Source organism: Abramis brama (assembly GCF_963993115.1).
Source record: "Abramis brama genome assembly, chromosome: 12".
Classification (NCBI taxonomy): Eukaryota; Metazoa; Chordata; class Actinopteri; order Cypriniformes; family Leuciscidae; genus Abramis; species Abramis brama.
Window position 1 is genome coordinate 27,068,072 of NC_139974.1, and position 20,276 is coordinate 27,088,347.

Sequence of the window (20,276 nt, forward strand, 5' to 3'; positions counted from 1 at the left end):
GAGCACAGACATTGTCCAGCACCACAATCTTGAAATAATATATTAAGGATGTAATTGTCAATAGTCTGAATCGTGACTAGAATCAGAGTTATTAGCTGGAAGCAACGAGGCAAATCGCCAGTTTAAGACACATACAAACTGCAGATTCTAAAGGCTGCATTACTGCTATTGGAATTACATTTGGCAAGATGCATTATCACATGCTTATTTAATGGAACAGCACATTGTGTTGTAACTATACCTAAAAAGGCAACAGAATTCAAATATTTGTCATGTTTTATTATAAAACAATATTAGCATATGGTTTTACACTTGCAATATATACAATCATCTGTGTGTTTGACAGTTAGCAACACAAATGTATCGAATGAAACTGATAGGACTTTAAAAATACATTATACTCAGAACAGTTAAGGATCAACCATGGTAAAAGTGGGCATAATTTTTCAGTTTCACATCAATGTATATGGCTGTAAAAATTCTTCAGATTTTAGCACTTTATTTGACCATTATCCATGGACTTAGAAACAAAATAACTTAAATAATCTGAATATTTTCACACACAAAATAATAATTAAAAAAATTGCTACATTGTCACAATATTCATGTATCGTGTGTTGGAGGCCACATTTTACAACCCGTCTCATTTAATTGCATAGGGCCTAAGAAGCATTGAGCCAACAATTGCACTTATTAGCTACAGTAAAAAACGATAGAAGTACAAGGAGAGAACGGTCAGATATAGATATATAAAAAACAAAACAGAGTGAGCAATGAGACCTAATATTATTAGTATTCTTAAATCTAACTTGAACATTCTTAGAACATTCAGGAATTTGGGGCCTTTCACACAAGACACGTTTCTTCATTCAAAAACAGAACGAAGCAATAAAACATGAGGGGTCTAGAGACATTTTTTGTTGTTGAACTACTTTTAACTTGACACGCGCCTTAAGTGATGCTCATGGTGTGAGGTGGCAAAAAAAAACAGCAACATAATGGCCAAAGATGTCTGTCCATACATAGGCCAACCAAAAACAGCACAGACGGAACACAGTGTGAATGGCCCCTAAGATTGTCAACTTGCAAAAATCCAGTTGAGATCAATAATCAGTCTTTGTTCCAATATGGATGTCATAAAGAGATTTTCCATGATTCTTCCACCGCTTTAAAGGGGAAATGTGAAACTATTCAGTCCGCTTCCTTCCAAATACGGCCGACATGCTCCTCACGATACCCTTGAAGCCTGCGGTGCCCTTCTTGAGTGCCCTTGCCTCTCGGATGAGCTCAAACAGTTCGTGAAACACCATCAGCACTCCGTGGTACGTCTCAGCAGCGGAGACCTCAAAAAACCCACAGTCCGCCGAGAGCGCCAGCAGCCGGCCCTCCTCACTTGACACTGTACGTCGGTGCTGGAGGTCTCTCTTATTCCCCACAATGATGATCTGAGCTGTGCTGGCCAGTTTTTGCTTGGCTTGTCGTATGCACTGCACTTGTTGCCGCACCACATTGAAGCTGGCGCGGTCACAGATGCTGTAAACAAGGATATAGCCATCCGTCCACTGCAGCTGTCTGTCGCTAACGTATCCTGACTCCTCTCCATTCTGAAATAAGAGATTTATCCATTAATTCTATTCACTTATGTACTCCAATTGTTTATGGTACAGATTTCAGCTTTATCAGCAACTATTCAATAGGTACTTAGTTACTATCCCCAAAATCTACTGTTCTAATTAGTCATTTATTAGGCTAGTATTTTTTTTAGATGCTAGTAGGCTACACATGTACATCCCAACTGATAGTTGCAATTGATTTATTTAATAAACTGTATATCTAGATAAATAGTAGTTTTAAGGAATAAATGTTAAAATGGCTTGCCATACTACTGCCGTGCAAAAAAACGTTCAATCATTCTTTGGAATTGGCAAAAAGATGCTTACCTGATGGCAAAGGGAGTCCCATATGTTGAAACAAATATCACGCCCGTCGATCTTGTCAGTATGGCTGTATATTGATTCTGTAAAAAAAAAGAAGAATAAGTTAAGCAAAACGAAGGGTATTTTACTGCAAATTACAATGGGGATCAAGACAAGAGAGTGATAATCATTAATCTGTTTACCTATATCTCCATATTCTCCAATGAACCGCCTCGTTAGAAAGCGCACGGTGAGGGCTGTGAAGAATAAACATAGAGATTGTTAGAGCTGTAATTCAGACTGTAAATTAAAGTACAGGCAATTAGGTTGCTGCAGAACTTACCAGATTTTCCAACGTTCTCAGCTCCAAGTAACAAAATGTTGGCCTCCACTTTCTGCTGGTTGCCTTCCATTGTTTTGCTGCTGTAGCGAATGCGTGATTTCACTTGAACAACCATTGGTAGGTAGTACAGGCTGTCGGTAGAGTCCTACAGTGTGCAGGTGTTGAGCGTACCGAAGCGCACTAGAAAGCGTGGTTAAATAGGCTCAATATGCCTGGGCGGGGCTTCCTCTCTAGACTGACCAATCAGAGCGAAGAGCGTCTGTTGGTTTTGGCTATAATTTAGTAGAATACATTTTCACTACGCACAACACAGGAAAACATTATTTTTATGAGTTCAGTATTTAAGATAAATAAAAAGCAAAACAGATATTTGTATCCAATGTACCATTGTGAAGTAAGCTATAGGCTATGAAATATGCATGAAGGGGACGGCTTCATGCAAAAGTTTTTTTTATTTTTTATATCAACAATAATAGGCTACATTGACTGTTGAATAACATAAATTATTATAATTATAACTCAGGGTTCATCATATTTCAGCAACATTGTAATAGCAACTGAGGCTCTTGTCAAGGCATGACACCAATCCAGCAAAGGGCTATGAATTGCAAATGCTTCTAAATGAGATGATCTTTAGCAACTAATTACGACTACATTAAATTAGCAATACAACACAGACATATAGCCCTTCCTGATCTGCCATGGCAAACATGGCAAGTTCTTCAGCTTGCCTTGAGAAGCTTCCACGGCCTTCATTAACCGATAAATGACAATTTTCTTTAAATTACATTGCTCAGATCCTGCTCTAAACCTCATTGCTGTAAGCATAGGCCTACTATGAATGCTGTCATCGTTTAGCTGCAAACTCTGTGTCAATATATATATATTTTTTACATCAACATACTCTGATAATTATTAAAGAGCGACGCCAAGTGGTGTATGCGAAAATTTCTACTTCAGTTAGAAGCACGATACTGGGTATAGTAGCCTCCTGGTGGTCACATTAACAAATGACAGGGAATCAAGCACATTTTAGAAATGGCTGCAACAGAACAAATGGATCTAAATTGGTCTAAAATACATTAGCCTATACTGCAAGTGAGTTTTAATGAGAGGAAATTCACATTATGGTAATAGGGGCCATTATGGTAATATTGTCCATTGTTACATTTAAATTGACCTTACGGTCACTATGTCCTACATGCAATATGCGCCTTCAGGGAAATAGACATGCTTTATCTCCTTTATTCAGCATCTGTGGATGGACATTATTCACAGAATTCTGAAGAAAATAGAATCAAGCCTACTCCACTTTAAACAACTCAACTCAAAAAAGGCCTATCATATATCTTCAGATTGTTTGGACTACAGCCTCATACTGTTTAACTGAGATTTTCATTTTTTGCTGGGGTGATAATAATATAATGGAGTGTTTAAAATTTAAAGCTGGGTGCTGAGATGTTGACCTGGGCAGAGAGAGAAGATCCCTGAGTGGTTGTGGGTTTTATTATAATTTGAGGTAATTTGTAAATACTCAGTATCTGAGTGAGAAAGTAACAAACACATTGCAAAATAACGGAACTTCAATTGTTAAAAAACTACCAGCAGAAAAACATGTAAATTGAATGATAGTAACAACTTGATTTTTTTAATCACATAAGTCAAACCAGCCCGTCTCTTGCTTTGTGAATTGAAGAACAAAATTAGGGAGGCTTTTTACTTTATCACTAACCTGAAAATTAAGTCTGCCTTATTATAGGCCAAAGGTGACATTGTCAATGAAAAATATTCCCTATAAGATGTTTACGTTACCATTGAAAAGTTTAGGATTGGTAAGATTCAAGTCTATCATGCTCACCAAAGCTGCATTTATTTGATCAAAACAGAGTAAAAAGAACATTAATATTGTGAAATATTATTCCAATTTGGTGCTCAAGAAAAAAATCTTATTATCAGTGTTGAAAATAGTTGTGCTGCTGTACATTTTTTCAGGATGTTTTGACAAACATAAAGTAAAAAAAAAATGCATTTATTTTTCCTATTCTTCATGAAAGTAAAACTTGATCATTATAGTTGAGGGAACAAACGATTGTTTCAAAACCTACTACATAATGGGTGTTCATGGGTATGAATGTATACAGTATAGACTGGGAAGAATAATGGAGTACGTTTCAAACCTGAATTCAAATTAGTTCCCAAGTTTTTTTAGCTTTTAACTGTAATTTTGGCCTTTTTGAACAGAGTCAATGAATCCAATTACTAAACATTGCCCAACATACACATTTTAGTAGCCAAAGAGTTTTATTGAATTATGACTTTCCAATTAAAATACCGCTGTATTAAATGTCTATTAATTAATACTCTGCCAACATATGAAAATGATGCTGATGTCTTTCATACATCTTAGCCAAAGTCAACTGAAGAATCTGTGTATGTTCTGTAAGTGGAGAATAAAACCATTAGATAGTAATATAACAAGAGAGACGTATCAGTCAATAAACTCGCTGCTAAGCTGAAGCTGAAACCCCTCCAAATGTTCCTTCAGTCTCTCCCTGACATCTCCCCCCACTGCTGTGTGCCTCAGGTCCGACTGGTGTGTGAGCTGTCCGTTTTCCCACCCCGTAGATGTCAGTATCATGGAATCACACTTCACAGTCACTCCATCCCTTTCTTCTGTGACCTTTGAATGAAATCTATCCAATATGGCCTGAGGCTGCACAGTCTCAACGTCGACTCTGTTCCTTTCCCCTGTTTCAGTAACAACTGGCATCAGTAGGACATGATCATCAGTCTTTTCCTGTACCCAGAAAAACTGCTGTCCCTCTCCCTGCTCGATTTCCATTTCGCTCTTTTCCTTTGTGGCGGGGTCAGTGAGAAGAAGTTGTTGATGCGGCTGAAGCACTTGGATTTGCTGTAGCTGGAATGGTGAAGAAGTTTCCTGTATTGTTGCCGAGTATTGAATAGGTCCAGGCGCAGTGTGCATGTCATTCTGTGGATGAAGTAGAGCGAGTTCCTGGATTGCTTCTGCATTATCGTGGAGCTCAAGAGATGCTTCCTCCTCAGTGTTCAATTGATGCGGTTGCAATTCCATGGTGACCATCTGCATTGTGTCCTCATTCTCTGCGCTCTCACAGTAATATAAGTAGTAGCTTTGTTGCTCCACAGGTGCCACATCAGTCCTAGAGTCCTCTGGCTTTTGTTCTTTGAACACCTTTGCTTTCCTTTTGACTTCCTGGATTCTCTTAGGTTTATGTCTTGCCTGAGATCCTTGAACCTCATCAGGTCCTACAGTTGAATCTTTGTACCCACTTATTTTGTTTCCTTCATTGTCCCTTCCGCAATAAAAACAGCACCCTTCTTCTTCTTCCGCTGTGACTTTTGCCCTCGTCTGTCCCTGTCCGTTCCATCCCTCAGCGAGAAGATCTATTTCATCAGTTGCACTCTCCTCCAATCCCTCAAGATTGCAACCTCTCTCCACCTTCGTCCCTTGTCCCTTTTGAGCAGCCCAGCTTGAAAACCTACCTCCTCGGGCCTCCTTCCCTTTCACCCCGTCTCGTGAGCGAGACAGGGTACTCCTAAGTCGGTTCTCTCTGAGGCGCAGCAGTGCGTGGCGTAGGCGGTTTTCCCGCCGGCGGGCGGCACTCAGAAGACGCAACGCTTTTTCCAAGCTGTCGATTGCTTTGTCGTAGCGCTTTCGCCACACTAGAGGGCACAACTGAGCGTAGTTGTGCTCTTTCGGCAAGTAAAAGCCAGGAGGCGGGGGGAGGCGCTTCATGTAGCAGGATGGAGAAGGTGGACGTGGAGAAGGTTGAGGAGAAGAGGGGTCAGGAGGTTGTTCATCTAATAATGTCTCTTCAGAAGTTTGAGGAGCCTCAGATGAAGGCTGCCCATGCTTATCCTCCCCTTCGCCTTTTTCACACTCATTATCTGCTACTTTTTGCACCACAGTCTCATTGTTGAAGATCTCATTGCTTTCTGAGCCTTCATTATCATTGGAGTTCTTGACACTGAAAAAAATTAAGCACAGCTTTAGATGTCATTTTTATAATTCTATTGTCTTTTGAACTTTCTATTCATCAAAGAATCCTGAAAGAAAAAATTGTACACAACTGTTTTCAACATTGATAATAATAATGAATGTTTTCTGAGCATCATATCCGCATATTAGAATGATTTCTGAAAGATCATGTGACATTGAAGACTGGAGTAATGATGCTGAAATTTCAGCTTTGACCACAGGAATAAATTACATTTGAAAATATATTAAAATAGAAAACAGTTATTTTAATTTGGCATAATATTTAGCAATATTACAGTTTTTTTTGTAACTACACATTTGTAATGAAGTTGCAGTTTATTACATTTAATATCGAATAACACATTACAGTTAAAATCAAGTACCTGTATTGCAGTACATATTAAAAACGTGCTTTTTTGTAAGAAAATTATTCATATTTATAACTTTAAAAACTATAATCGCTGGCTTCCGGTAAATTGATGTTCCGATGAACGCGGAAGTGCATAGGATAGAGCAAAACAAAACACCAGTCACGAAGGAGAATTTTTAAAGACAAATGTCAGAGTAGCTTAATTTGTTACCCAGCCCTATTTGTTTGAACCGCGAGAGGCGTCTGCTCTCACCTAAGCTTATGCTACTCCAACATCCTACGTCATACATAGGGTCAGAGTTCACTATAGCACAATAAAAAGAGGTTTTTTGCAGCTTAAGGTAAGATACCTGATACGTTTATCCACATTTCGAGGTCTGCCTCTCCGTTTTGTTGCACATTTCCCAGCAGTGCCTCTTTCATTAGGCTGAATTTCAAATACAGTGGGAATCGCATCATCCTTCAATCTGCGATAGCCACTAAAAAAAAAAGGAGGTATCAACATTATTTTCTAATCTTCTAATATATTGTATTTTAACAGAATTAAACGTAAAGTTTTTTTGGTCATTGCTTCTATGAAAAGTCACGAGTCTGATAAGCAGCAGACCTGACTCCAGAGAGTTCAAAGCTATCAGGGGAGAAGTGTTTAGAACAGAAATAGATGAAACCACTCTGGGGGTCCCACTGGCCTTTTCCCTCAGGGCCTTTGCGATGAGAGTTGATAATCCAAGTTGTGCGGCGAGGGTTTCCCTTCTTTGGCAACCTGGAAAATGTAACATCATCAACAATATTGACAAGTTAAGATCATTTAATTACCCCCTTGAACAACTGCAGCTGAGACATATTATATTCTTTCACACTCTTTTTCAACAGACAAAAGAATATGGACAATAAGTTGAGACCAATGCAAATTATTATTAACAATCTCATGTAGTTCAGTGAACTGATCACTAGGGGGCAGATATTAATCATTATAGTTCCTCTTGAGCTGACCAAAATGTTGCATATTTTGATTCAGAGGGCATGGCAGTTCTCAAACTATCAGACTGTGGATCACATACACTTTCTACTGTAATTGTCATTTTTAAAATCAGCTTTTTAATGCTTATTTAAAATTAAACCACCTGTGTCAGTGTAAATATAAACATGTTATACAGTAGTTGTTCAGCTGGTTCCCAACTTGTTGGTCACAGGTCTGTTCTGTTAGGGTCATGAACAGCAGTAAGAAAAAGGTCTGAATGCAAATAATAAAATATTAAGTCAGTTTTTCCAACGTGGCCACTACTGATTTGGAAACATTTATATGCACCTGTGAAAAGTGATTCCAGATTTCCGGACGTCTTTTGTGTCTCTTGACTTGCAACCTACAGCAGAGCAGTGTCTGGGCATCTAGGGGAAAAACAAAAACAAAAAAATATTTTTTACTCTTTTTAACTTTTTTAATCACACACATTTACCTAATGGCTTTTAATGATCTGATTAAATTAGATTAGATTTAATTTAATTAAATGAGATCAGATGTAACTTATTAAATGTTACTAGCCTACCACCTGTCAATAAGATGCAGTTAAATGTAAATGGAAAAATAAATAAATAACATAAACAAAATCATAATCAGAATACAAGTTAAAATACAATAAAACTAAATGAACATAAGCATAATAATAAAGATAACACCAATAATAGTAATAATAATAATAAATGAATAAGGAAAAACTACATAAATTTAAAAATTCAATTCTGCATGCATCATATTCATCAGTCATTTATTTTAGATTTTCAGAATTAACACGTTTTCCTGTTTTGAATTACTTAAAATTGCATGCCAGTTCATATGGTGGTAAAAGGCCCTATATCGTAAACTGTTTTGTTGTAGCAGTCATTCAAGCAGCCGACTATCGGCGACAGATCGCTCGTATCGATGTGACTTGATGTCAGCTCACGTATGTGATGTGTTTGGGGCAGCAGTGTCGTCTTTTTAGGTAACTACATAGCATGGTGCTAAAACAGCCGATACTTAAGTCAGCAGCTGACATGTTGCTCATTTGAAAACAATATAAACCCAGACTACTGAAAAAAAATGCGGGCTGCTTTTCTAGCAAAGAATATTCTCAGCAATTTCTGTCTTTAAGATCATTCTTTAAACTCACCACAAAGGCCTGCGACCTCACGCAGATGGCCGTCTTCTTCTTCCTAGGCGCTGTAGATTAGACCCGCCTTTCGGCAGCAGCCAATCACAGCTATGTATTACTCTGACGTTGCGATAGGACGTAAGTTTGCCCTTTGAAGGGACAACGCTGATATTTGCTTATTGGCATGTTAATTTGGAATTGTTTTAAAATGTTATTTTGGAACTACAGAAATAGGCTAACTATGCTTGCATTAACCACAGCAATTAAAAATCAATCCCCGTGTTTCTGTCACAATTTTGAAACAAATGCCGTTTGAGTTTATACTGATCTTATTACATTTATTTACTTATTACAAAATGTAAAATATTCCAGTCATTTGTAGGTGGCATTGTGGAACTATTGCCAGTAAATTCAGTGATGGTTTTGAAACTTTTTGTGAGACTTATTTTCAAATGCCAACAGTCTCTAATAAACGTGCACAGGTGTGTGGCTATTGATTCTCACATACATTCGCTTGTTTGCATTTCTTAGTACTTAGAACACAGCCCCCCACCCCCCTTATTAAAAACAAACAAACAAACAAACAAAAACATTGTGCTAGTTTAGCCTAAGTCTTAAAGTGGTGTGCATGATACAGAGAGGTTGCTGAATGCATTTCAGCTCAGCTCAGCTGATGTGTGAAAAGCTGAAGCTCAGAAACATACTTAAAAACCACAGACACTTAAATGTATCACATCAATTGGCCTTCTTAGAAATACACTGGAAACCCTGCAGTTGTAATACATGGGCATAAGAAAAAATATTAATTGAACAGTATTTCAGTTTTTCTTGCATTGTTGATGAATAAGAGATGTGATGGATGAAGCTAAAATTTCGTGATTTAAGGAGCACAATTTAGGCCCTACTACATATACTTATATAAACTATATATATATATATATATATATATATATATATATATATATATATATATAAATGCATGTACAGTTCCAACATTTGTTTTGAGCCATCACCGGAGAATTGTCATGTGAGTGATCATACTGAGGTATATTAGAACTTATTGCAAACGACAGTGAAAAAAAGTCTATTGAATTCAAAATAGCATACTAGCGATGTACAAGAGATTTCAACCTATTTCTCTCTGCCTGCAAATATGAACCATGATAATGAAATTTGATTGTGTGGTACAATATATATATATATATAAAAATTAGGGAAGGACCAGCACTGCCTGTAGTGAGTGCACTGTAAGTTGCTATTACATTTTGCAAGTCTAATAATAATAAACCCAAAAGAACACAAACACACAAATCTGTCTTTAAAAATGCTTTTTAATGCAAAAACACAGGGGAAAAAAAAGAAGAAAAGCAATGGAAGAAGAACTAAGCAAATTATACTAATACACTTATTTTCTATCGCAGATGAAAGTGCTGTTAGGCTATATGAAGGTTATTTTTCATGCAAGGATGGATTCAAGATGCAGGTCACAGCAAAATTTGCTTTCCATAAGTACTCTTGAAGTTTAACTTATTTGAGTTATTGTGAGCTAATTCAAGCCTGGGCATGTCTTTAACCAGAACACCATTTCTTGAGCTGAAAATGTCAGCCAGAGGGGAAGCCATTGGAGAAGGTTTGTATTCATTACACTGTGGGCCATTTAGACTGGGAGCACACTTCACTTCATAGGTAAAAAAGAAGGTGCCATATTTAAAAGCACAAGCGTGACGCACAACTCCACTTCTAAGTTCAAAAGAGCATTCACCAAGGAGCTCGGTGCTCCAGTTGTCTGCATCATACACTTTAAAAGTTAGTCTACTGGCCATGCTAAACTTAATAGGAACAAACTCAAATGTTTCTCGCCAACGTGGATTGTCATTATCGTCAATAGTCGCAGTACGTCTCATTTTTCTGTCATATTCTACTTCTACAAAACCATCTGTTTGAGAAGTCGCATCTCCATACAGACCTTTGGCTCTAAGGTTGTAGACTTTCAGGGTGGCAAGTCCTTTTTCAGCTGGACAGCAGTTAGACTTTATAATTTGACTACTTCCACAAACACAAGCACATCGGTCTCTTGCACTGCACTTCCTGCCAATCTTGCAAGGCTCTGAGCAAACCTTCATGAGAGCATTTTTAATGATGTATTCTTCAACAGCTCTCTTCAGTCCTTTCCTGACAGGGTGTTTTTTACTCAGTAAGAAATGGAGGGGTTTCAGGGAGTAGTGCACAATGTCAGGGAGGCTCTTCAAAGACTCAAGCCAGTTCTTAAGGGAATTTGGGTGTGATGAACCAGAAAAAAGCAGATGTTCTCCAATTATGTTTCCTCCGATAATCTCTGTCTGACGCTCACTGAACATGGTGCTGAACTTTTGATTTGTGCCCATCTTCTTTTTCAGTTCTTTACACATTTTTTTCTCTGTCTTCACAGTTGCTACACTGTATGAACCAGAGGCTTCTACATCCAAACAGTCTTTCACTGCAGTGTCTGTAAGCCCACTCACTGTTGCCTGACATGTTTTGATGGCTGTTATGGCTTTCATTTTCCCCCCTAACTTGACACCTGTGGTAAAGTGAGTGCCATATGTGGTGATCAGGTTGCGGTAGGCGTCTGGATCGTAGGATGCAGGGAGTGATTTAATTGCTTCAAGAAACTCTGCATGAAGAGGCGGCTTTTCAGCTAGACCATATCTGTAAAGAAACAGTAAATAAACTTGAATTCAGTGGGACCAAATAGGTAGAAGATTACAGTTAAAGTTAAATTCTTTTTAGTCATTCTATGAGGAAAAACAACCCAGCTCTCTCACCTGTAAAAGCTGCATGCAACTTCATGTTTGGTGAAACTGTATTTGTCTTCTTTTGATTTTTTCATTGCAAATTTCGCTTCCCTGGAATGAGTGCTTCCGACTGCAGCTCCAGCAGCCTTCACATCTAAACCAACTTTCCAGCCGACTGAGAGCGCTGATGATGAATCATTGACCAGTGATTCACTTGATTCAAAGATCTGACTGGAGACTTTCATTGAACACTTTGGCAAGGTCCTCCAGAACACAACTGCTGCTGGTAGCTTCTGTTTTATTCCATTCATGTAATTGTTTTTGACCATTTTACAAGTGCTGTTTCCTAAATCCCATTTCTCCATGTTGATCACGTAAGATCCTTTTCGCTCCATGGTCACAACATCAAATCCCTCTCCAGCAAGATTGTGCCCTGGAACAAAGGGAGCATCCTCACACTCTTTTGGTGCACCTATGTCATCCTCTCCAGAAATGGTCATGAGAAGCAATGCCCAGAAAACAACAAGGTAAATCTGGAACTGCCCCATCATCTGTAGTGAGATAAGATGTCAACATTTCTGTCAAATTATTATATTTTACATAATGATAATGTCATCATAAAATTAATCATATTAACAATATAATACTATCATTAAACATTATAAACATATTACAAGAACATATGTATAACAATAATAATGGTTTCTTTTAAATCATAATATGATTTATGTGATACATTTTTCAGTTTTCTTTACCATTAAATTCATGGGTGAGCTGATCAAATGAATCTGAAATATGTTGTCTGCTCATTTTATATGATGCACCGCGGGTGGTGTGTGTGTGTGTGTGTGTGTGGGGTGGGGTGTGGGTGTGTGTGTAGGTGTGTGTGTGTGTGTGGGGTGTGGGGTGTGGGGTGGGGTGGGGTTGGGTGCGGTGGGGGGGGGGGGGGGGGGGAATCAAGCCCCTGGCCCCTTTGTCTCAAAATGTATTGTGCTCCTCTCTGATAAATATAAAGCTAATACAGAAAAGTTACATTTTTCCTACCATGCTACTGTAAATGTCATGATTCCTGTCTTGTGTTCCCCTTGTCTTGTGTGGACTTTTGTTATTTCTTGTCCTGTGCCATGTTTTGTAGTCCTTTGTAGTTTTCCTTGTTTATTAGTCTCCCCAGGTGTTTCTGATTAACCACGCCCCCTTGTTATCTTGTTTAGCTTGGAACGAAGCGGAGAGAGAATCCACATGCAAGCACTACTTTAATGAAACAAACAGGAAATCCAGGGCAAACAATGGAACACAGAACTCAGGACAGGAACATGGAACCTGGAAACAGCTACAACGACCGACAAACAACAACTGAAGCACAGAGGTTTAAATACACAGGCAAACAAGCGAAACACTGCGGGTACTGCTTTAAATACAGGTGATTTATTCAATAAATAAATGTTTTTTTTTTTTAAAAGTGCCCTCTTTGGTCCTTCCACCCCTGCCCCTGAGGAGGTCTGTGCATGCCACTGGTCAAAGGTTTGTATTATAAATAATATGCAGTGATGTGAGTCTCAGGGTTCCACCCTGGAAGTCCTTTTTCTGTGTTGAAAAAGTGCTCCGCTTGTCTCGTCTCCTTGTTTCCCTTTGCTACACTCCTTTTTTAGTCCTTAGGCCCTCTGTTTTTAATTGTGCTCACCTGTTCCTTGTGTATCTTCCTTCTTATTTATTGTGTTGGCTTGACCATAGACATAATATACATAGATGCCTCATTGGCTGCTTTGGATCATTGCTGTGATAAATATTAAACTGGGCAAGACCACTCTTAAACAAAAAGCAAATAAATGGGGAACTGTGGCTTTTCTGGACAAAAAGCGCAATAAAGTTTACATTTCTCAACTGATTTCAATGGTTTATGATATGCGTGGAGTACCAAAAAGGTTCTGTCTCTAATTAGGGGAGAGCGGGGCACAACCTAACACTTTTTGACTTTCTGTTTGTGTAAATTCACTTGGGGTTCAGAGTATTTTTTTTTTCCAAATTGATTTCACTACTGTCTACTGTAGTACAATTATGTGGTTTTGTTTCATTACAGTGTATACTTTTTTTCTTGATTTACCCCGAAAGAATGGAAGTGAAATGACAACATGCCCCGTAGGTGGGGTACAGTATAACATGTGAGGGGAACATTGTAACATGAAATTAAAATGTTATCTGATCTAATCAAAAAAATATTATAATAATTATTAAATATACTAAGTATTAGATTATTGTACTAAATAATACTAAGTATTTTAGTATTGTGCTAAAATATTTTGTCAATAAAATACAATTATTAACTTTTTCATATAAAATAATGGCATTTTTAATTATTAAAAATAAAGTAATTTTTGAGTTTGACAACAAACACAAAAAACCCCCCCCCAAAAACCCCCATCTATACAGCATAGTTCAAAACATAATTATTATTCATTTCTGAACATTGACCTTTTTTTCTTATGGTTTCTTCAAAAACCATAAAATTCATATTTTTAGGAGCACATTGTAACGCAGTGTTATACCATGCCCCACCTGCACAACTAGAATTTAAACCCGGTTAGTGTCTTCTGCTGGTTAGATCAGCATTAAAGAACTATCTCAACTGTTAAATAACAGATATAGGATATATATTATATTAAAATAAACACAAAACAACAGAGATGAAAAATTAACTTCAGTAAGAAATACTTTTGATAAATGTTCAGTGATATCTTCCAAAATAATTTTGGTGCAGTTTTCCTCTATATAATGTTGCTATGGCAACTAGTAAATACACTATGTTTCAAAAAGTTTTTTGAAAAGTTTTTAACCATGTGTTAGGTTCTGCCCTGCTCACCCCTACTCAGAATCTTGCTAGTTAGAACTTGACAATTATTCATTGTCAAAAGGAATTGTGAAAACTCACACTTGTCAAGTACTGAGTTGGTTTATTTTTTTGTTTAATAATTGTGGAGACGTCCCTAATAATATAATTTAATGTGAAATGTGCACCTCTAATTGTGGAAATGGCTTTTTCTTTTTCTTTTTTTTTTTTCCCGGTTAGTGTCTTCTGCTGGTTAGATCAGCATTAAATAATAGATCAACTGTTAAATAACAGATATAAGATATATATTATATTAAAATAAACACAAAACAACAGAGATGAAAAAATTACTTCAATAAGAAATGTACTTTTGCTATGGTTAAATAAATGTTCAGTGATATCTTCCAAAGATTTTTTAATTTTGTGCAATTTTCCTCTATATTGTTGATATGGCAACTAGTACATACACTACGTTTCGCCATGCTGGCATGTGTGTTTAACCATGTGGGTTACAACTAGCCCTGTGTTAGGTTCTGCCCCACTCACCCCTACTCAGAATCTCGCTAGTTAGAACTTGACAATTATTCATTGTCAAAAGGAACTGTGAAAAAACACCTCCTCTTTGCAGAGATGAGTCGGTTTAGCTCTATCTGTTATTCTGACAGCCTGAGCTGATGCACAATACAAGGCCCAACGAGGTGTTTATGTATTTTATATATCTATGGGCTTGACAAAGCCAGCATAATTATCTACTATTTAAGCTTCTTCTTCTTCTTCTTCTGAGCCAAACATTTAAACAGTATCTCCTCATAGAGTTTTAAAGCTACAATCACCAAACTTCAGATTTTCAGACTGTTCTGACTCAGGTTTACCCTGGAAATCCAGAGTTCTCGCGAGAGCACAATTTGAATTTGAACACATCGGGTTATCTGATATACTATAGGCGGGCCAGAGGCGAGCTAAACAGATGACGACAGTGCTGCGACATCGAAGTCATTAGTAAACATTGCAAGATGGCCATGGATGAACACCAGTTGTTTGAAATGGCTTTGGCCGCTACAATGAAACAGTCGGTGGCGCTCAAATCGTTCCTTTGCAAGAAGGAAGTTTTTGCTGTTTTGCCGACTGGTTAGCTAAATAATTGGAAGGGGCTGCATGACACACATGATGGAGAGCATGAAACAAACCATCATAACAAAACATGACCACGAGTAGGTTAATACGAAACGGCTGCAATGAAGAAGCTGATAGAGACCAGGATGTTCTATACAGTTAGCCTACATGATGTTAAAATACATGGTAGTGCAACAAACTTACCTCTGTAATATTCCTTCGAACATTAGCTCTACCAGGACTTGCAGGGTTGTGGCACAACTTTTTCAGAGCCCTTGGTGTTTTGGGTGGAGTGGGCTCTCGGCCTCTTTTATCAGAACGACTTGTTGAGGCTTCATTGTGTTTCTAATCCTCTATCCATCTCCTATACAAAGGCAAATCTCGTTCCAGTCCTGTTAAAACGGTGACACACCGCCGACAAATCCTATTCGACACTCGTCTGTTTACTATCGTCACGCCAACATGAAAAAGTCTTTCGGATATATTTGGTTTCCCAAATTTATCGAAAATGTTGACTGAGTATTTGTGCAAACCAACTATTTTCATATTCTCCTTGCAAAAATGTCAAAAGTCGTCTTGTTGCTCCATTTCCATTAGGCTATTCTCCAAAACAAACTTGTTTCCGTCACTCTGGATTCGTCACCCCGTGTATTGTTGTGATTGTTCGTAATGTTATCCAATTGCGTGCAGTGAGATTTTCAAATGCATGCTTGGTGCCGCCCCTCGAGTTGGGGATTTTCATTACTCAATGCCAGACCCTTAATCTTTTGGATTTGGGTCTGGATTTCCAGGCTAACTCAGGTTGCCATATCTTTTCAAACTGATCACGATCACTGATATTTAGACTGAGTGCACATTTCACTTCATAAATAAAAAATAAGGTGCCATATTTAAAAATACAATGCACAACTCTGCTTCTAAGATCAAAAGAGCATGTACCAAGGAGATTGCTGTTCTAGTCGCTGTCTGCAACATAATATTTAAAAGTTAGTTTATTGACCATAATCTTAATCTTAATCTTAAAGGACTTAAAGGACAATTCCAGTGAAAAATGAACCTAGGGGTATTTAACACATGGTTACCGAGTCGATCGTTCCCTGCGATGCGTTTTCATGAAAATCGAATGTATAGAGTTTTATCTTTAAAAACAGATTAGCTCATAGCAGTAGTATATGGGGCATAGAGTAAGTAAAATTAAATCGCTAGTTAATACCACTAACAAGGCTCAAAATAGCCTCACACTAACACGGTAGCATAATGAGGGTCCTTACATACAAACCGAAGCATTGAGAACTTTGTAAGTGTACAGACAGTTTAATAAGAAGATACTTTATAAAGACAGTACATTACGCGTTTACATGCAGGATCCATCTTGGAAAACAGTCTCGACTAATCGAGCCACGAACGATAGGATAGCTGGTCGATAGGAGTTACGTTTGTGAAATCTAACGTAGCACGGCGTTCGTGGCTCGATTAGTCGAGACTGTTTTCCAAGATGGATCCTGGATGTAAACGCGTAATGTACTGTCTTTATAAAGTATCTTCTTATTAAACTGTCTGTACACTTACAAAGTTCTCAGTGCTTCGGTTTGTATGTAAGGACCCTCATTATGCTACCGTGTTAGTGTGAGGCTATTTTGAGCCTTGTTAGTGGTATTAACTAGCGATTTAATTTTACTTACTCTATGCCCCATATACTACTGCTATGAGCTAATCTGTTTTTAAAGATAAAACTCTATACATTCGATTTTCATGAAAACGCATTGCAGGGAACGATCGACTCGGTAACCATGTGTTAAATACCCCTAGGTTCATTTTTCACTGGATTTGTCCTTTAAGGTCCTTAATCTTAAAGACCAAACTCATATGTTTCTGGCCACTGTGGATTGTCCATTATCAATGGTCTCAGTGCGCTACATTTTTTACACTATGTAACTGATACAAATCCGTCTGTTTGTGTAAATCTAGCTCCATACAGACCATTGGCTCTGAGGCTGTAGACTTTCAGGGTGGCAAGTCCTTTTTTATGGAGAAGGAGGAGCTACAGAAGCATAAAAGGAGGTGTCGAAGCCTGGGAGGAAGGAGGGACACACTGTCGAGGAGCCCTCACTGCTGAGGGGGAACGTGGTGCTGAGGTGGTCAGTGGCTGGCCGAGGCAGTGGTGCTTGAGCGATTGAACAGCAGGTGGTACGGAGAGCTTGTTACTGTGCCCCTGGGTCGAACAGGGGTGGCTGCCGTCCGAGAGGGAGCAGAGGAGTCTCTCCTGTTAGCCATGGGCCGGAGCCTGCTGCTGTCCGCCATGATGAGGGAGGAGCAGGGAACAGGGGACTCGTTGCCGGTGTAGATGATTTTATTATTTAGAAAATAAGCAATTTAATACCAGGAAGGGCAGATGCAACTTTCAAACGATGGGCATCTGTAGGACTTAAAACAATGAATGACCTTTATCCATCAGAGTCTGATATATTTATGTCCTTTGAAGAGTTACAATCCAAATTTAAGCTTGATAAAAAACACTATTTTAAATACCTTCAGTTGAGAAGTTTTGTGAAAGCAAATCATAGTAATCTAAAGTAAACCTCCCCTTACATCGCTGGAAAAGTTGTTGGTTAAAAATAAATTGAGAAAAGTCATTATTTTTATAATCTGTTGATCTCCACTGTAGCAGAGAATTCGAGGGATAAACTTATGTCATGGAATGTGGATCTGTCATTATCGCTTGGAGAGCAGGAGTGGGAAAGGGCTTGTGTTAAAATCCATACCATGTCCATAAATAGCCGTCTTAGAATGCTACAATATAAATGGCTCATGCGCGTATATATTACACCTGTACAACTAAATAAATATAATAATAATATACTGGATGTATGCATAAAGTGTGGCTCTAAAGGGACTCTAATACATTGCATGTGGGAATGCAGGCAAATAAAAATCTTCTGAAAATTTACTTCTAAACAGACAGTATTGGACCCAAAATTGTTTTTATTAGCTTTATACCCAGACAAACTAATTATATCATAACTGAATGTACTTTTATAAATATAAGTTTGTTGTCTGCAAAGAAATGTATAGCTTTGTCTTGGAAGAATGTGAACAGACCCAGCGCCACCCAGTGGTTAAAGCAGATGATGTCCAGCCTCCCTCTAGAATAACATACATTAGGAAATCTAAACAACATTTATTCGATAGGATTTGGGGACCTTTCATAGACTTTATTAAGGACTTAGATTTGACAGATGATTTTTTGGACTTTTGAGACAAGGAAACCTGTAATTCCACAATTTAAGCTTAAGTTTAAATTTCACTTTAAATAAAAGTGGAAGAATGTACACTTTGAGATAAGATTATATGTTATACTATGTTTTTATTTTCTATGCTTAATGACCTAAAGAGAGAAGCGTTGTTCACTGTATTAGTTCTTTCCTGCTTAATTCCTGCCTTTAAATGGGTTTAAATTCATGTAATGCAGTCATTATGTTCACATGGACAAATTTGTATTAACAAGATTGTGATTGTATTTACATGAAGAAAATCTTAATAAAAATATTTTGCCAAAGAAAAAAAAGAAAAAAAAAAAGAAGTAATTTAGCTGTATATTTGTACACTATTATTTCCACTGGGTGTGACTTTGGTTTGACTTTCTGAAACCTGAAGAAAGGCCTGGAATGTTGCTTGCAGCAGAAAATTCTATTCTAGTATGTCACATGGTACAAATATCTCTTATCCAAAAATATCTATTGGGTGTGTTAGGTAGGGTTACCATCTTTGGAAAGGGATGTATGGTATATATGTGTGAGCTGAGCAAAAATCTGGAGTCATCTTCTGCAGAAGATGATCGGCTTTGTTGTAAAATAAAGTATAATTTTTCTGGCATCAAAGATCTCTGAGAAGTGATTTCACAAAAGAGAGAAACCACAACACTAGCTGCCCTCAGCCAGAGGAGGAAGAGGAGCCATTGCCATCCGCCAGGTGGCAGAGGAGCGGCGAGCCGTCCACCAAAAGATGTCCAGTACCAATGCATGGCACCGCGATTGAGAGTCTCCTGTCTGGTTGAGGACTGAGCAGCAGTATGTCCGGGAACCGGACCAAGATTTTTTTTTCCTCTCTCCCCTCTCTTGTTGCTCCCCATGCTTCAGTCTCCTTTTCTCTCACCTTGTCTGTCCTTACCCCCAGTTGCCGTGGCTGCCATTACTGCCCCCCCGGAGGGGCGGCGTCAGTGAAGGACGAGAGAGGACCAGGCCTGTACTATTTATGTTATGTTTTGTTTATGTGTGTGCGGAAGTTGTCCGTGAGGGGCTTCCACCTTTACTTTCATTTTGTGTTTGTTTATTTATTAAAGTCTGTGAAACGTTTGCCGGTTCCCGCCTCCTTCTTCCCTGAACAACATACTTTGCTACAGGGACTATTATAGACTATTATATTCTTGATATTGTCTATAGCATCTCAAAGTTTCCACTGGTTTCAACACATCAACCTCAGAGTATTTTTGGTTTTCAGGTTTTTCAAGTGTTAGAATGTTAGATGTTAGGGAAATTATGTCAAGTCAAGTCAAGTCAAGTGTATTTATATAGCGCTTTTCACAATACAGATTGCATCAAAGCAGCTTCACAGCATTAAACCAAAATAACACAACAAGGTTGTTTCTAGTGTAAATTTATTGATTGATAAAATTAAATTAATATCCCCAAAATATCCCCAAAATATGATTAGTTTATAATACAGTTTTTTATTTTATTCAAAAAATCCATTACAAATTCCCCTCTCTGGTCATAATTGGATGAATACC

General features: G+C 38.0%; 3 protein-coding genes and 1 long non-coding RNA gene across 4 annotated transcripts; 1 reads left to right on the top strand and 3 right to left on the bottom strand.

The window, feature by feature from the left end:
• Positions 1-258: 258 nt before the first annotated feature.
• LOC311093640 (ras-related and estrogen-regulated growth inhibitor-like protein) lies at positions 259-2,448 on the bottom strand. Its single transcript, XM_084131169.1, has 4 exons — positions 2,260-2,448; positions 2,120-2,173; positions 1,941-2,017; positions 259-1,604 (listed from the first exon to the last, which is right to left on the bottom strand). Exons 1-4 carry the CDS (start codon positions 2,372-2,374, stop codon positions 1,188-1,190), a joined length of 663 nt encoding a protein of 220 aa, XP_083987295.1. The 5' UTR covers positions 2,375-2,448; the 3' UTR covers positions 259-1,187.
• A 1,657-nt stretch (positions 2,449-4,105) lies between these two features.
• Positions 4,106-8,852, bottom strand: thap7 (THAP domain containing 7). Its single transcript, XM_084130433.1, has 5 exons — positions 8,798-8,852; positions 7,957-8,036; positions 7,255-7,410; positions 6,998-7,126; positions 4,106-6,266 (listed from the first exon to the last, which is right to left on the bottom strand). Exons 2-5 carry the CDS (start codon positions 8,034-8,036, stop codon positions 4,748-4,750), a joined length of 1,884 nt encoding a protein of 627 aa, XP_083986559.1. The 5' UTR covers positions 8,798-8,852; the 3' UTR covers positions 4,106-4,747.
• A 1,239-nt stretch (positions 8,853-10,091) lies between these two features.
• On the bottom strand, positions 10,092-12,342 carry LOC311093692 (perforin-1-like). The gene is made up of 3 exons (XM_084131256.1): positions 12,309-12,342; positions 11,584-12,104; positions 10,092-11,467 (listed from the first exon to the last, which is right to left on the bottom strand). The coding sequence occupies exons 1-3, from the start codon at positions 12,318-12,320 to the stop codon at positions 10,264-10,266; spliced, it is 1,737 nt and encodes a 578-aa protein (XP_083987382.1). The 5' UTR covers positions 12,321-12,342; the 3' UTR covers positions 10,092-10,263.
• Positions 12,343-12,770: 428 nt separating this feature from the next.
• Positions 12,771-19,725, top strand: LOC311093884. Its single transcript, XR_014608497.1, has 3 exons — positions 12,771-12,919; positions 13,014-13,074; positions 17,459-19,725. It is a non-coding gene; the product is annotated as an uncharacterized lncRNA (long non-coding RNA).
• Positions 19,726-20,276: the final 551 nt, after the last annotated feature.